This window comes from Larus michahellis, chromosome 3 (assembly GCF_964199755.1).
Source record: "Larus michahellis chromosome 3, bLarMic1.1, whole genome shotgun sequence".
In the NCBI taxonomy this organism is placed as follows: Eukaryota; Metazoa; Chordata; class Aves; order Charadriiformes; family Laridae; genus Larus; species Larus michahellis.
Genome location: NC_133898.1, coordinates 27,822,039 through 27,839,341, shown reverse-complemented (window position 1 = coordinate 27,839,341; position 17,303 = coordinate 27,822,039). Strand labels below are relative to the sequence as shown.

Below are 17,303 nucleotides of genomic sequence, written 5' to 3'. Positions count from 1 at the left end.
CACTGACACAGACAAGCAACAGAAAACATTTTGCAATTTGGCATATTTTTTCCCCAAATACTCCTGTTTAAGTGCTTTCCTTTTACTTCTGGAAAGTATTTATTTTCAGCAGAAGCCAGTCTATTTTTGCCTGCTGTTAATCTATGTATAAGCTAAATCTTACCTTTCCGATTCACACAAGCAATCGCCCCCTCCGTCTGGCAAGGCAGCTCAGAAGAATAGGGAAAGCTGGATTTGTCCTGTAGCTACCTATACATTTTAGTTGCAACCTGTGCGTGACAGAGACTGCTCAGCTGTAACAGATTGATGAGAAATTGTTTGAAATACTTCTGGTTGAAAAATATATAAATCATAATTACTGATAAAACAACATAGATGTATGTGACATCTATGAAATATAGAAATAACCTAGAAATATAGAAATAGCCAAAGTTCCAGTCTAGGAGTCTTATAATCTAATTTTTCCAAATACTGTAAATGTTACACGTAAATACACAAAACAGTAAGTCAGTATACTGCAAGGTGACAATGCCGTCTACAGAACAGTAAGGGTTAATTTTTTTGGAGAGGTTTAGGGGGCCACGGAAGTTGCTAATTTAGATTCACACTGATTTGAATTGTTCCATTAAACAACGCGCAAAGTTATTTTTGTTTGCATTTCTTACTGACTACTATTCCCGTTCCAGGTTCCTCCTTTCAGAGCACAAACAGCACAGGCACAGCAGGGAAGTAGCACCCAGGAACAAATTAAGGAAGAAGCATTAGTGGAATGCAGCAGGCTTGGGGGAGAGACCCATTTACGCAGAGAAAGCGCTTAAGCAGGGACATTTGTGCCTGCGTCTACGTGTGCGTAGAGAGGTTTGGTGAGCGCATGCCCAGGGAGGAGGATTTGGTTATGGTTAGAATTTGTGAGTGACAGCCATGTGACAGCTGGGAGTCAGCAAAGATTTTGTAGGGATGGAAATTCCTGAGATAGGACACACGGCTGCTCATGCGATCTGCATGTGCCTATCATCATGCTGTATTATAAGAGCTGACACTATGGTTTACCAGTTCTCCAAAAGAGAGGCTATAAATTAGGAAGAGGATTTGAGGAATGGTGGATGAGAAATGAAAGTCATAACATTTAAAAATGAAGGGATAAATATAACTTGTTTTCATGTTATTGAAAGAAGCAAATAAAAATCTCTAACTGAGCGACACAACACTACTAAAACTTGCATTTCCATTATTTATCTTTAGTGACAAGTTTGTTATTTCCTTAGAATCTAATTATTTTTTTTTCATACTAACTTACCTAGAAAGGCCTTGATCCTGCAAACACAAATACTTAATTTTAAGAACGTGAATAATCCCACTGGCTAGAGTTATTCCTACATTTTCAGGATCAGGGCCTAAGTCACAACGTGCAATTAAGCAGAGGCATTTCCAAAGAACTGCTTCATTTTCCCTTCTGGGGGTCTTACGCAAACGTGAAGCCAGCGGAGACATGCAATTTAAATCAAACCTGAAAAACTGAAATACTTTCCCTTTAACACTGAATTCAAGCCGATACAGTATCACATGACCTTTACCGTAATTTCTATTAAAATCATTTCATGTCTGGTTGCTTCTGCTATCCTGGCTCATTTGTATTGTTTACAACAAGTCATTGCTCTCGACAGTTAGTGGTGGCTGAATCCATGGTTACCAGTTTTTACATTCACTGGTTAAATGGAATGCAGCTCTTCGGTGGGGTTTCATGGAGAAAGCTCTTAAGAAACCACAATCCAGCTATCAATCAGGCTAACCTGGGAGAAATTAATCCGATAAACAGAGGTATCGCTACGTATGAAAAATTTATTGAAAGGGAGCTCAAGGCTTTTATTAGTTGCAGTCGCAAAAGTGGACACGTTCGGATCAGACTTAGTGCACGGAAGACTTAGGTTATGTGGTCTACATCTGACATTCATCCATGTTGTGCCTTCTCTGGCGCTCACTGCTAATAAAACTATACTGTTTAAGGCTTTAAAAAAAAAATAAATCTCAAACACTTATTTTACCAGAAATGTGTTCAGAATATAAATAGTGCTTAAATACAGGTTTAACCAGACTGCAGTCCCGGCAAAGTAACTTAAACAGACACAGACAAGATAGTAAAACACAAAACAGACAGCCTTGAGTAGAATTCAATTAAGACAAAAACCACCCCAAACAGTGCAATGTTGTTAACGACTAAATTAAGCCTGCAAACAAATATATTTTATTGCTACCTAAGAACAATGCGCATTAATTCCGTTTGCCCTGTTATTTATAGTTTGGCGTAGGGTGGGGTTGCCAAAATCAAAAAGCAAAGCAAAAACTTATTTGCAAGATGGACCCCCAAATGCTTTAAAATGCCTAAAAACATAAGAAAAGTTCTCTATAGTTTGATGGTTACAATAATTGTCCCACAAGCTACATGAGAGCAACAAATAGTTAAATCAAACATATTACTACTAGCTCATCTACTGCAAAGTCACTGTATCAGAAGCCCGAATTGATTTGTTTCCTCAGAACAAATTGAAAATGAATGTAACATAACATCCGAAAAAAAAAAATACAAAAAAATCCCTCCTGCCCTGCTAATCGGATATCGTATAATGGTTGATTGCAGCTTTGCACCGTGCTATTGTTGCCTATATCATACATACTTACAGGTTCTGGGTTCTTCCAAGAGTTTGGTGCAGTTTCAAGGACAAATGTCTTAAGGAAGTCTTTCTACTGTGCAGCAGTGATCCTAGCTCTGATCTCATTACATGAGCAAAGTGCTACAGCTGACAATATAAAGGAAACTTCCTGTGTGAAGAAGAAATCTTGGAAAGTCTCAGGGTTAAAAAGGCTGCTTAAATGTGCTGCTTGATTTGCTCCCTAGTTGTGTATACACAGTAGCAGCTGATCTCTGTTTGCAGCCCTGCAGAAAGAAACCTTTGCTGAAAACCAATGGCATCACATTTCAGTGGAGCTACTGCCAGGCTCTGGAGAGCAAAGCAACCTTTGACAACTTCACCCAGTTCGAATCACCAGCGTTTGCTGCATGTCCTGCAGGACTTTTGAAACCGTGTATTTACTGTATTATTTTTATTAACGCCGCTCTGAAAGCCTGCATCCTAGGCAGTCGTGACACACGCAGGAGTCTCCCGCGCTGCAATAGGAGGCTTTGACTGTGTCACGACTGCGAACTGCAGAATTTGCCACAATGTATTTTGCTTTGTCTTGATTGTGGCGTTTGCAGATGAGAAGCTGTTAGCTGTGCCCAAAAGCATTTTCTGCCTTAGAATTGCTAAATTAAGTGCAATAGGCATCCTGTTTATCCTAAATTCAGCCCGAGCCTGCCTTGCATCAGTCACACACTTCTCAGTGCTTTTTTTTCTGATACAGAGTACAAGTCAAAAGATTTTGGGAGTGGGAGGGGGCTGATTCTTTCATGTAGTATCTTAGCTAGAGCCTTTTAGCATGGTCCCCATTGGGCTAAAACCGTGGAGCGCAACATCCCAAATTCGGCAAAGTTTGGACCAAAGTCCCAGCGTAACTCCAAATATCTGTTAGTGCCCCCTTAGCTCCTGCTTCCGCCCTCCAGAACCAAGCAGGGATGGGCAGAACCTGCATCAGCTTCTGCGGTTCTTACCGCTGTTCAAGTAAACAAATAAGTCAAATAAGACCAGAAAAGCAACATTTAAAAAGAATACCTCTGCTAGCACTATTTCAACTCTTAAACTGGGAGGCAATACTCCAAACACATCCTTACATTTGATGTGAAAAGAATTGTCAATAATTAATTTGGATTTAGTTGTTTCGCCACTTAGCCCAGGGTGATTCTCCAAAGAGTCACTGGGACCATACATTCCCCCGGCACGCGGTCAGAGCGTGACCGTAGAGCTTACACGTTGCTTTCCAAACGGGACCTACTGCTCTCTCCAGTATAACCAGCAAACCTCAGAAACAAAACTTAGAAGAGTCCCTTTTAAAAGTGCACCATTGCAGAGTTTGGTTAGGAGGAGTTAAGGGCTTTTTTCTGGGCATTTGTAAGAGATTATTCACCACCCTCTTTTCCCCTCAGGCGCTCTGACTATTCTAGCTACTAGTATATTGCGTGTTATTTCTTTAATATTTTGAACTTTATTCCAAAGGGCAGAAACCAAAACTGACAGTACATGAAGACAGCATGCTCGATGATTCAAAGAGCAAAATAATTGAGATCCTGTGCATACACAACATCCGAGTGTGCGTACGCACGTTGCACACGCACGCACACACACACTCACGAGCACAAACAAGTATAAGGGTTTGTGGCCTAATTTTCAGAGATACTCATAGTTCACATCCCCACCTCCCTCTGATTAAAAAAAAAGTAACAAAGTAAAACACTAAAAATAATTTTTAGAAAAGGTAGGCACCATTTATAGCAGGGTAACCATACTGATTCAACGTGCACTTCCATCCAAATTTGCCTCTCTCCTTTGGGACACGGATCCTGTCCACCCCTGGACCGTGTCACACCAAGAAATGAAAGCATGTGGTGGCACCAGCAGGATTAATCTTGCTTTCCTCCCTGGAGAGACAATGCAAGGCAGGGAATCGAAATCCTGGCTACGAGGCTGGGCTCACTGACTGCGGGCATTACCTCCGACACATCACCTCACCTTTCCATGCCTAAACTGGTACCATCCCATTTAATGCGTGTTGCAAAAAGCACAGTTTCTGTGCCTCCGTTGCTCAAGCTGTGAGACGGGCATTGCGTGTCGAAGGGTAAAGGACTAAAACCTGAGGTTGTGCGTCCAGCTCCCAGCTGTGCCGTAAGAAGGACCGTGACCTTGGACCGCCTGCTCTCTGTGCTCCAGTGCCCAGCCTGCTGCCCAGACCCTGCATACCTCCCTCTCAACCCTCGTCCACCTGGTCCCTGAAATACGGCAGGAGAGGGTTTTTATCTGTTAGAAATCCAGCAAGAAATCCAGCACCGAGTAAAACAAGCTCTTTTTGTCAGGTGGAAGTCAAGACATTAATTTAAGACAAGTACCCTGTGGAAGCAGGAATTTCAGTGAATGAAGTTTCTTCCTCGAGAGCCTCTAAATACCCAAGTGCCTGCGCAGAAAGGCTGAGACTCCTGAATGCAGCACAAAAGCAGTAATCCAACTGGATTCAGCAGTCCTACCCCACACAGCCCAACTGGCACTTGTCGAGGCTGGAGGACGTCCGCTCTGGGTTAGACTCCACTCCTCCTTACCTCTCCTCTATAGTCGTGTCCCACCCGACACAGCTGGGTCAATACAGATACAGGGACGCAGCTCCTTCAGCTCCCTTCTTTTGTAAAAGCATACACGGATCCCGACCACGGGACACACAGGAATTCCCAAACCTTTCTCTTCCCAGTCTTCCCAGCTATACCTCAACCTGCGACACTCTGTCTTCCCCTTTCTCTCTTTTCTGATATTCTCATTAAATTTTGTTTTTGTTTTCACAGCGTTGTATTCAGCAGGGAGCACAATTCAAAGTCCATTTTCCAACCTTCAGAGGACAGGGTAAAGTGGCCTGGCTACTAACAAGAGGCTGCAAAAAATGCCTGGAGAGGAGGAAGAGCTATGCGAGAAATGAAGAAGGGGAAGGTGACCCTGAGCTTAGGCAATGTCAGAAGCTGTATGTCTCCATCCCTCCTCCACCTGTCCCCAGCGGAAAGGATGACCCTTGGAAACCAACCCCCCTGCCTGCTCTTCTGAAGTCTAAGCTAGTACTGGTGCCCAAGATGGGCCATCCTTTGCCTTCCTGATGTCCATCAGTTGTAACAATTTAGAAAGTTTCTTGTTTAATTCACGGAGGTCTTAAAATTTGAAGACATCATCAAGAGGCTAATACTACAAACAAGTAAAACAGCAAATTCTCAGTTTTAGGATCAGTCTCAGGATATTAGTTGTATATTTTAAAACGCTGTTTCCGGGAGAGACCAGCTTTCTCTTTTAAAAAGAGATTTCTGTCTCTCATAATAAAAGAGGAATGATTGAAACTATCCACATTAAAACAGAAGTCCAGCAGAAGCACAGTGACCCTTTTAAAAGTCACACTTTTTAACTAGTCTCAAAATTTTCAATAAGCAGTATCGGGTTTAATTATCAATCTCTGAACCCGACAGGAATACGGGGAGTAATGAGAGTTACACCTGAAAGCACCTGGAAGGCCAGACTCCCAAGAAACACATCCTACCTGTTTTATTCAGGCACTCAGGCTTTTGCTTAAATATTAAGTCTGAAACTGTTCATTTAGACCTGTCTGATCTCTGCACAGATCCTGAACTTGTCCTATGCCCAGCCTATCCATATACATATTAACTGTGACTACTGGATTTTCTTTTTAGCGTTTTAATGCATTTGGGTCCTCGTCAACGTATGGAACACCTTCCTCATCCTCACATACTGAGCAGTTACGCTTTCCTCATTGAAATTCCTCCATAAAAGTCACTTCTCCCTTTTAATCTATTAAGACTTTAAACCAAAACCAACACAATCATCAAGAAATTTGTATACCTAAGTTAGTTGTTGTTCCCATCAGCAGCTCTGCACTACCTTATCATTGAGGATTCTCTTTCCTAGTGAATTTATTATGCTTACATTTTGTGCAATGTGTTCAATTAAAATTGTTTGGTTTTTCATAAAATTCTTGTCTTTTGTTTGCTCTCTAAAGTATCCAGCACGCTTTGAAACCAATATAGGTGATAATATAGATGTAAATATTGCCATGGCGGCATCACAATAAATTTGATGTTTGGAATAATTCATTCAGGGTGTCTAGATCCAATTTAAATTCTTTCTCAATTTTAACCGAGGCTTCATAACCAGATGAACTTAAACCAAGGTGTACGACTTCATGCTACACTGGTAATCCACCCTAACTAGGAAATAAATTTTCAGTGATTAAGTTGAATTGTTCGTACAAAACGCCAGCTTCAGCTTTTCACCCATACGAAATAGCTTGGAAAATATATACTGCATGTGTTTATTATAGCTACAGTTGCTATGAACATCTATAACTCTCCAACAATTTCTCTGATTTATGTTCAAAAACATACAGGGCATGAAATGATGCCTGCAACCTTACATTTCCCTCAAGAACATTGTGGAGAGAAGATATATTCCAAAACATCATGTTAGGTTCCTTGTTATGTCTCCTTTTTAAAATAAATGTATGATAATCAATTACACATGCTTCAAAGCAACTGCCACTAGATTCCCCAACAGAAAAGCTGTTTGAGAAAAGTTCCATTTTCTTTCCCCTAATGGTTGAGTTATAATAGGAGATCTTGCTCAGATATTAAAGGAAAAAAATTGTATTATAAAGGATAGGCCCTGCTCAACTTGCATATGCATGCGCAGGTTTGTGCTTGCCTAGACTTGACTTAGAACAAGGTTTTCAGAGAAGTAACATCTCCACCGATCAACATGGTAACAAAAGCAGGTGTGTGTGAAGATCTTGCACCTAATCTCCTTGTCATATATGCTTGTAGTAATCCAACTGATGTCAAGAGAATGACACAGATGATAAGTTAATGTATCAGGCTCAACTTTCCTTTCAACCTCAATATGCAAAACATTCATTTAAGAAGTCCACCCAGCTGTAGCTTCCAGCAGAAACAGAAACCTGCAGATGTTTATAGGAATATCAATTAAGCTGAACGGGAGCTCTGCCATTAACGCTGCTGCATGTATGATCGGACTTTGCAGACCTGCCTGAACTCCACGCGGAGACTGAAGTGCATGTTTTCTCCAGGGTATTGAGGCCGATGGGTTATATGCCATTAACAGGCGAGCATAATATGGACAGGGACAAGGGCAGCATCCCCGGGCTGCACCCTTGCCCATGAAGGGGAGACTGGAGCAGCCGGCACCCAGCACAGGAAAGGCCAGGAGCTTTTGTCTCCCCTGCACCAGGTAGTTTGTGCTGCCTGCACCCCAAACAGGGAGCTCCCGGTCCCTGCATCCTGGGCTTTTAATGCCTTGGGTTATGCCGCAAGCTAGACAGCTGGCAAACAAAATAGCAAACGGGACTGGATGGGACGAGGCCCTCTAAGGAGGACTGGCACCTATTGGCACTGAGTTTCAAGCAAACGTGGAGTAAGCTGGATCTGAGACTTGTTTCAAATAAATCGACAGCCCTGTTCATCCCTGCAAGTGTGTGAAATCTGTGTGCCAAATCTAGAAAGAGGAATAAATTCACTCATTCCACCCAGTTGTGGTTTTTTCCTGTCTCCCTTTGAATCAGACCGTCAAAGAATGAAAATTCACAGGAGAGGAAATATTGGATTGCACTCTTTTTGGACTGCAGCGCTATTTTATCTGTTACTAATGAAGCCTTGGAGAAGGAAGGGAGATTACTGGATGTGCGTGCCTATTGCCCATGCAGCCCCAGCTAGATAGCATCAACAGTTGTTCTCCTATTTTCACAGTGGGAAATAAGCAGGTACTAGCTATATAGGAATAATCAGGAGGAATCTAGGTCAGAATCAAAGCAAGACTCTGTCCGTTTGACAAAACTCACATGCAAACACAACACTCACGTAAAAACAAAGAACTTACTTGTAACAGTTCTCTCTCTTAAAGTTGCTAAACAAGTGTGCAAACATTGGCCTACCTTGAGTAAAAGACACTATTCCTTTCCTGTGACTTTTGAAAAGGCATTCGAAATCAATATAAAATTGCAATATTAGGAAATGTTATAATCATTATTTCAAAAAGGCAGACTTGAAAGGGTCTCTTGTTCATGGGTAAATCTTCAGTTAGTTTTTCTAGTACCGGTGGTTCAATCGAAAGCTTCACCAACTGCCCCCTGGAGAAAACTGAAGATCTGCATTTAAATGGAGATATAGTATTTCCAAACGCACGGTACCTGCAAGGCAGATACTGTCAAGGTTTCTTAGTGAGTGGATCTCAAATTGTATTAGGTACATTTCAGTGCTGTAACTATCCCCATTTCGTAGGACTGGGGCTATTTCCATATCATTTTTCTGTGTGCATGCTTTGCAATATTTGTCCTGATAAGCCAAAATTAAACCCCCATCCGCAACAAAGCCCTCACATACCAACAACAAGGAATTACAACCTCATGTATAATTTTCTGATATGCACGATGAAGACTATATTAGATAGCTTGACTAGAAATCTTAAATAATTGAAAACTCTGATGACTTAATAGAGTAGTAAGCTTGGTTTACAATGCAGCCAATTTAGAGCCATAAAAACACTGTGTAAAATTTTTATCTTGTGGTTGACCATTACGTATCCTATTTATTATTCCAAAGTATTTCAACAGCATTTTTCTTCGTCAGTGTGGCTGCTGGCATTTAGCACCCACTCGCTAAACGCACGTGATTTTCCTGGAACAGCTTTAGGAAAAGAAAACAAAAAAATAACACATCGCTACAAAACTGATCCTTGTTACAATATGCATCGTTTCACATTCTGACTTGAACCGACTTCATGTGCTGCAAAATATGTTCAAAACCACCAAGACTTAAATATAATAAATCAAAGCTGTATACGTGAAGTTAAAAAGACTGGTGTAACTACCGATCCCGACACATCAGAGAACCCAAAAAAAAATAAAAATCAAACCTCATGAATACTTTGTTGCTAATGTACTTGAGTTCAAAGAGCAGGGTTCCTCTTAGGAAAACATCTTAATTTTCATATCAGAAAATCGTCCTAACCTTCCAGAAAAGTTTTTGCGAGTATGCAAGGAAGGCAGAGAGAAGGTTTAAAGCGCAAAAGACACTTGTGATGAGTTTCAGACACGCAGGCATTAGTCCAGGCAGCCTCTCACTGAAATTCAGGTTGCAATTGAAACGTCCCTGTAAACAAGGTTACTGCGAACGGCCCAAGATATCCTTCTCAGCAACACCTTCGCCAGGAGCCCTTCAGCTGTCTACTTAGTTTGTTATACCTTATCTCGCAGCCCTGACATCCTAATGCTGATTCAAATTCAGGATTCAAAATGAAAGATGAAATATCTCTAAGATCACTTAATATTGAAATACCGTTGCAGTAATAAGTGGTGCCAGGCTTGAGATAGGGATATAGTACTCTAGTGGTAACCTTTTAATTTCTGACAAAGTACTGTGGAATAACTGTGATACTGCACACACAGTTAATGCAATCAATTTGTTTTCCTTATTTTAATACTGAGCACACTGAATGTCGTGTTTACCTTCTGCCCCTGTCACATTTTGAATTGTAAAGTCCTCTAAAAGGAGACCTGCCAGGTTCCCGTACAGACACGAAACCCCTCACACCACGGACCCTCCCCCTCTCCGGCATGCAGAACCATGGCTACCTTGATGCTCTCAAGACAAGGAAGATCATAACCACATGAGTCGCTTCGTCATTCTAAGTCTTTGGCTATTTTCAGTGGAAATGCAACGCACGCACCATGTATAATCTAATGTAGGTTATATTGTAAACTACTCCGGTTCTGAAAGTGACGGTAGGTATCCTACACCAGAACATTTTGTCCTCTGAAATAAAACAGGGAAGTAATGCCAAAATGTATCGGGCAAGTTTTACACTATGTATTTGAGACAGGGTGGCTAATAAATGCTTGAAACTTTGGTGGTTTTATACAAAGGGCATTCAGATTTTCCTCCCGGCCACAAAAGAAGATAGGTTGAAGTGTGTGGGGGAGGTCATCTGTTTTTCTGTTGGGTTATGTTTGCTGTTAGAGTCTCCTTAATAGTATGAAAAGACAGGATTGGAGGGAGGGGGGTGTTAGAGAGGGGGTGTTGGGGAGGGGAGGAGAATTACGGGAGAGAAACCCAAGCTGCTCAGCGCCTGCCTTCCCACACTACCATTCACCTTCATTTTCCTCTCCTTTATATTCTACTCATTTTTACTTGCCTCCCCCATTATTTAGTCATCTCCTAAATGCAGTCCTCTCTTCTTTGCTGTCACGAGAAACATATTAACTAGACCAAGTCCTCGGAGCACTTCCCCTGCAGCACTTCAAAATATACCTCCAGACCACTCGCTCCTTCATAGCATTAATGCCCAGGGGGAAATAAAAAAAAAAAAAAAAAAAATCAGGAAAACATAAAATTTCCTCACAGCCGGGTCACATCCAGACCCCCACACGCCACCACTTCTCTAACCTCCCCCCCCGGGCCGGAGCTGGGAGGGTGAAGTATCAGGAGGCGCAGACGCTACATCGACTTTCCACACTTTCCTTCGCCCCTCCTGGTTTCGGGTGCGAGCGGCCCCCCTGCCTTTGTGTGTGCGTGTCCCCTCTGCGGGTCCTGACACCGCGGCACAACGCGGAGCAACGCGCGTCCCGCCTGGCACGGCCACGCCGGGGGCGGCGATACGGGGACACCCCGCAGCAGCAATGTGTGTCCCCCCCCTTCCCCGGCCCGGCGTGCGGGGCTCCCGCCGGGCCTGCTCGGCTCCCGCCAGCCGCTCGCAGAAGTGTTTCAGGAAGGAGAGGGCGGCGGGGGAGGAACGGGGGCGAGGACGGACCCCCCCCGCCGGCCTCTCCCCGCTGGGGCGGGCGGGCCCCGCCGCTGCCCGGGCCGCGCCGCAGCCGGGACACTTCGGGGTTCCCGAAAGGGCACCCCGGGGAGAGGCAGGGCGATGCGGGCAGCTGTCGCGATAATCACACGCGCCCCGGCACCGGCTTTGAGAGTCCGCTCCCCCTTGCCCGCTCGCAACCGCCAGAGCCACCCCGGGACCCCGGCCCCAAACTCTTGCTGGCTAAAGCCTCGTCACTTCCCCGGCACTCCTGACCCTGGGCAAGGGGGGGGCCACACAAAACCTGCTGGGGCAGGATCTGTCAGCGGGAAAAAAATAATCATTTTCCCCCTTACCCGTCACCCCCCCACACCCCCCCCCCCGGCCCAATAATTTTAAATAATTGTCCGAGTGACGAGAACCACTAAACCCCGGGTGGCCGTTGCTGTTGTGCGGCTTTTTACGAAGCTGATTTTGCGGGGGCGGAGGGGGGGGAATGACTCTGAGCAAGTGCAATTGGCAAGGTCTGAAGGTGGAATGGGGGGGGGGGGGGAGGGGGGGAAGCGCTTCTGGCAGCGGCTCGTCTCCAAGCAAAAAACATGCCCCCGATGCAATGTCAGCTCGCAGAGGTGCGGGGTGGGGAGGGGGGGGCTCGGCGTTACCTGGTCAGCTCAGAACCGCAGGCAGGTTAATCAGGTGAGTCGTCGGGGATTTTAAAGAAGCCGAAGCCGGTTTCTTTGCTAGGAAAGTCTACAACACCATGCAGGGACATTGCAAAATCTTTACACACGCCTCCTTTAACTGGGCTCCCGCGACCTCCGCCGGCGAGGGGGGAGCCGCCGGCGGGCGGCAGGCCGGGCGGCGGGGCGGCGGCGGGGCGGGGGGCGCGGGGGGCGGCAGCGGCGGCGGGACGGGCCCGGCGGGCGGGCGGCGGCGGCGAGCGGGCGGCCGGCGGGCCCGGGCCCGGCTTCCCCGTCCCCGTCGGCGTCGCCGGGCCTCCCTGCCGCCTTGGTAGCGCCGGTCCGCACTCGGCCTGACCCGGGACGTCACGCCGCCTGTCTGTTTTCTCAATGATAACTTGGCAGGAGAAGGGGGAAGCGGCCGGGTTTTTCCTGGGCTCGTTACCGGGTACGTGCACGTTTCTTTTGCATGCGGGTGGTGGGTTTTATTTTTTTATTTTTTTATCTCTCTCTCTATTTTTTTTTTTTTTTTCCTAAAGCGAAATAATAAAGCGCCGGGACAGGAAATCCGGGGCGCGGCGGGGGCTGCCGCCCCGCGATGGTGGCGGCCGCTCGCCGGCGGGCGCGGGGGAGCGCGGCCGAGGGGAGCAGGCATGCGTTCATCTTTTTGTCTTTCATTTTACCTTCAGGGTGACATTCAGTGCCGGGCGAGCCTCGCCGGTCACCGCCAACTCCCACCTGGAAAGGAAAAAAAAACAAACCAAAAACCAAACAAAACCCCCCAAACCGTAGCGATAAGCGAGGGGAGGCGGGGGGGGTGTGTGTGCCCCCTTCCCCGGCAGCCGGGATGCGGCGGGCGGCCGGGTCCTCCGGCGGCGGACGGGACACCTCGCCCAGGGGACGGCGGGCACACAGACACGCCGCCAGCCGCCAGCAGGCCGTTTGCCGAGCCACGGCGGGGCGGGGGGAAGGACACCACCAAAAAAAAAAAATAAAAAAAATTAAAATTAAAAAAAAAAATGCATCCGGATGCAAGACGGAGGCAGGCGAGGAGTAACGCTGCTGCCGTGCAGGCCCGGCGCCGCGTCCCAACCCCCCAACCCCCAAATCTCCTCCAAGCCCCTGCGGGGGGTGATGGGGGGGCGGTAATGGGGAGGGGGGGGAGCCCCTCACGCAGGGATTCCCGTGGGAGCGGGGTGAATTTGGGGCGCCCCCGGTGCCGGGTAGCGCGGGGCCGGGGGCGGCGCGGCGGTGGTTTGGGGACTCGCGATCACAATGGCGTCGCTGCTGAGGAGAGCCGGGGACGGGCGCAGAGCCTGGCAGGGCTGAACCGCGGGCGTTCGAACCCTCTTCTCTCCCTGCCCCGGCTGCCGGGGTTGCCGGGTGCCGGTTAGTGAAAGCAGGACGGTTTAGGTTACGACAGAGAGGGAGCTTAGGCCCGCAGTCAGCGCCGAGGCCGGCGTGACCACGGTGCAGGCCACGAGCGGCGTTAATGAGTAATGGTAGGGGCTGGCAAGCCACCTGCATCTTCCTTCCTTCATTTTTGTACTTTTAAAAGGCAAATCCTACCTGAATGGCCCCGCTAAATTCAAGGGACCCTCTTACACGTTAGACTTAACCTGCGTGCAAAAAATATTTCCAGAGGTAGGCCTCACTTAAGAAAGAAACTGTCCATAGTGGCTCAGACTTAATCGCTTCTGTAGCTAAAGATCAGTCGTTTCAACCGCGCTGTTCGTATCCCGGGCTGCTGAGGTGCCACACCACCTGCCCAGTGACCACAGAGCGTCCCAGCAGCGCCCGAAGTCAAGCTTACCTCTTCCATGCTGCCTTTCCCACCACCTATTTTAATAACGAGTTACAGCATTGCCGATACACGTGTAACTAGCCGGGTGGAGTTCACGAGGGGACACATGTAGCAGGGCTGAAACTCAATTATTATTTTGCAACTGCCTCAGTTTAGCCTTAATATTAGCATTAAGGCTTTCATTTTCCTCATTTAAATGCAATAAAAAAGGGAAAATTGTCTTTGCTTAATATTGTTACTAATCAGGTTTTGCTATTGCAGTTTCTATAAGGAGATAAAGTCAGGGAGAAGTCGGCATACACCTTTTCCGTTGCTGGACTCTGTGCTCTCGAACAGCACCTTATTTCAAATGGTGAGATCATCTGTTGCAACTGAAAAAAGAGTTGGGGAAAGAAGTCCTTCTCGGAATATAGTGCAGTCCAAGCATCATTTTAAGGAGACTGAAATTCAAAGCTTTGTTTTGTTTTGGGTTTTTTTTTTTTTTTTTTTTTTTCAACCCAAGCTACTCAAGATGCTTTCTGGCTTGACTAGAAAGACAAGTTTGTTTTATGTTTTTGTTTTGGAATTGGTTTGAAATGCTTTTAGACTAAATTCCTACCCGTCTTAAGTGTACTGCCTCAGCAGAGTACAGAGTACATTACTGATAAATTTTTTTGGTAGACTTGAAAAGCACTGTGTACGGCTTGATTGTTGTCTGTATTTCGCCATTCATTTTTAAGTGAGGCCCTTCTGATTGATGTGGGGAATTTGTTTAAATGGATGAAGGGTATGGCATAGCTACCCAAGATGCTACTTGCAATTATTCCATACCTCAGCTAACAGGGAGATTTTTAGTTGTGATTGTTACGCTTTTAAAAGTGAATTAGTTAATCAAATTGCTATTTTTGGAATGCACTTAAAGGAACATTAAAATGCATTAATTTCATTAAAATAAATGAGCAGATAGGCAACAAAACAAGTATTAGTCAAATAAGCAAGATCTCACCTATGGAGCCAAATTCAGCCCTAGTGAAATCAACTGAGTTGTGCTCGTCTACAGCATATTTAATTTGGCCTCCGCCGTCACACAGCTGACACTTTATTTGCTTGTCAAAGGCGTGTACATTAAAAATGTGTGAGCCATGCTTCTCCAACGTGTTTAACCTCTGAAGTTAAATTCACCTGTTTTCCATTTAGCTCAGCTGCACAGCCCTATCGCATATGCAATTTTTGGTATGCGTACACACCAGAAATGCAGAGAGGCTTTCCCAACCCCAGTATTAGTCTAAGGGACGTGAGTTGTATCTGAAGTGAGGGTGTGATGAGGTGGATTTCAGCAGAGGCTGTTCACAACCAACTGCATATATGCTCCAGTTAATAGGCTGTACTGAAGTCTGTGTTACCATCTTTCATTACTGCTGTTAGTCATGCCAGTGAGAGTAAAGGAGAGGTTGGTATGTCTATAATCATGCGTTCATTTGCTATGTAGATATGTCCTAAGAGCCTCTCAGCCCAGGAAAATTATGTTGGAATAAGGTCGGATGTGAATGTAAAGCAGAACTGTGTTCAGATAGCTTATTCATTCTGGAATGACCGAGTTGTTTCCTGGTTTCACTTAGTCCACTTTCAAAGTGGATTAAGATAATTCATGAAAGTGAATTCTTATACTGGCATAAGATTGGTCTATACATGGGTTTAGTCGAGCGTAATTACTGCAGTGTACCCAATAAGTGTTTTGGAATAATTTGGTGTGTAGACAAGTCCAAAGTCCCACAGGAGCAAACAACATAGTTTTTCTATATAATATGAGGTTAATTTAGCCCAATGTATGACCTGCTTCATTCCTTGTGAAGCACATTTAATTCATTTCAGGTTTTTCTCTCTCAACAGAAAACCCCACAACAGCTATGTATTTGTGATCAATTCCAGGATAGCAATGCCACGTGCATTCCACTAAAAATAAGCAATTTAACTAGTGTACGCTCTGAGTAAGTTCTCAACTGCCTTAAAGCAGACAATAGGTTCTTTACTGGAGAAAATACCAGCTTCTCGATCATAAATATTCAGAGCGGGTTGTTAGAAATAAAAGGAAAACCAAAACCAAAGCTCTGCTCTGTCCTCTTAAGCATCCATGGCCCACTTGTACTTTTCACTGCCTACTATTCAAAGCAGTAGCACCCCTTCTAATTCAACAATATTAGTTCCTGAATGGGGAACCTCATAGAAGGGTTTACAGAACAACAGGGCCTTCAGAAGGCACCTTAAGAATAGAGAGATTATTTATAGTTTGCTTACAGAGATCTGAATCAGGAAGAGCCTACCTGAAACTCAGGCAGCTACTCCGCTCTGAATCGGGTGCATTGTATCACTATGGGCATACAGGAAAGTTACCAACAGGATAATGAGAACATACATACAGATTTTTTTGCAACTTTGTGCCAAGCAGAAACTTTGTCAAATGTCGTTTGGTCTCATTCTGTGCCACAGATCTCTCTGGGAAGAGAGGTGACTCTATGACATAAATTAAGACTGCTAAATTTTAAACTCAAGGTTGGTTTTTGTCGTGTTTTTTTAGGGAAAAAAAAATAAGAAAAAAATAGACAAGAAAGAAATTATGTAAGCTCAGCTAGTAAAACAGCCAATTTTTTGAAAGAAGCATAAATATAAAAACTAGATGGTACAAATTGCTGACCCTTTAAACACTGACATGGGAAAAGCCAATAAAAGCTATGAAGGTAAAAAAACCCAACTCCTACTTTATGTGAAAGGCTGTAATGTGGGAAGGCAGAGGGTACCCAGGGGTCTTCCCGTACGCAGATGAAGTAGTCCCACTGCTCCGTGTAACAGGCCACAAATGACGCCATACGTAAGATTCTCGTTCCTAAGCTGGATTTGTGATTACGAGCATGGCTTTGCTCTGCTGTACTGGTCTTGATTGCAGGTATAGGGAATAGATTTCATGTACGATTCCCTAACACCGAACCTGCCTATTTAAGAAGCTTTCTGGTAAGAAAGTAAGCATTGAATAAAGAAGGTAAAACGTGGATAAGCAAAAAACAAGAAATCAAGTTCTTCTTTAATTCTGTTGTGATGGGTAACCTTGACCATGGGCCTACTCTTGATACTAAGGCTCAAAGTGGACTAAGACTGAAGGCAAGGAGAGTTTTGGACCATATAGGAGCATGCTCAATCTGAAATCCCACTTGTATAAACAATTGGATTAGGTTATTCTACACTCTGCTTCCACTGAGAGGTCTGTGAGTGTTGGAGCCACCAGCAGTGGTAGGGTATCCCAGCTATCCCTGGCTCCTGTCATTATAGGGGAATTACTCATCCAGTGGG

General features: G+C 45.0%; 1 protein-coding gene across 43 annotated transcripts in view; it reads right to left on the bottom strand.

Moving 5' to 3' along the window:
• Positions 1-17,303, bottom strand: part of ESRRG (estrogen related receptor gamma) — a 405,634-nt gene that overhangs the window by 372,494 nt on the left and 15,837 nt on the right. For 6 of the 43 annotated variants that reach the window (XM_074579419.1, XM_074579397.1, XM_074579430.1 and 3 more), the window contains exon 1: positions 2,677-2,899. The exons of 2 other annotated variants lie outside the window; for them this stretch is intronic. Coding sequence is in view for 5 of the 41 variants with exons in the window: in XM_074579381.1 (XP_074435482.1) it covers positions 2,677-2,774 (98 nt within the window). In the remaining 36 variants the exon portion in view is untranslated. Of the gene's footprint in view, positions 1-163; positions 294-665; positions 847-2,676; positions 2,945-12,160; positions 12,316-12,861; positions 13,574-17,303 lie in introns of those variants that run through there. 35 more of the 43 variants (XM_074579381.1, XM_074579382.1, XM_074579383.1 and 32 more) reach the window with 21 other exon arrangements.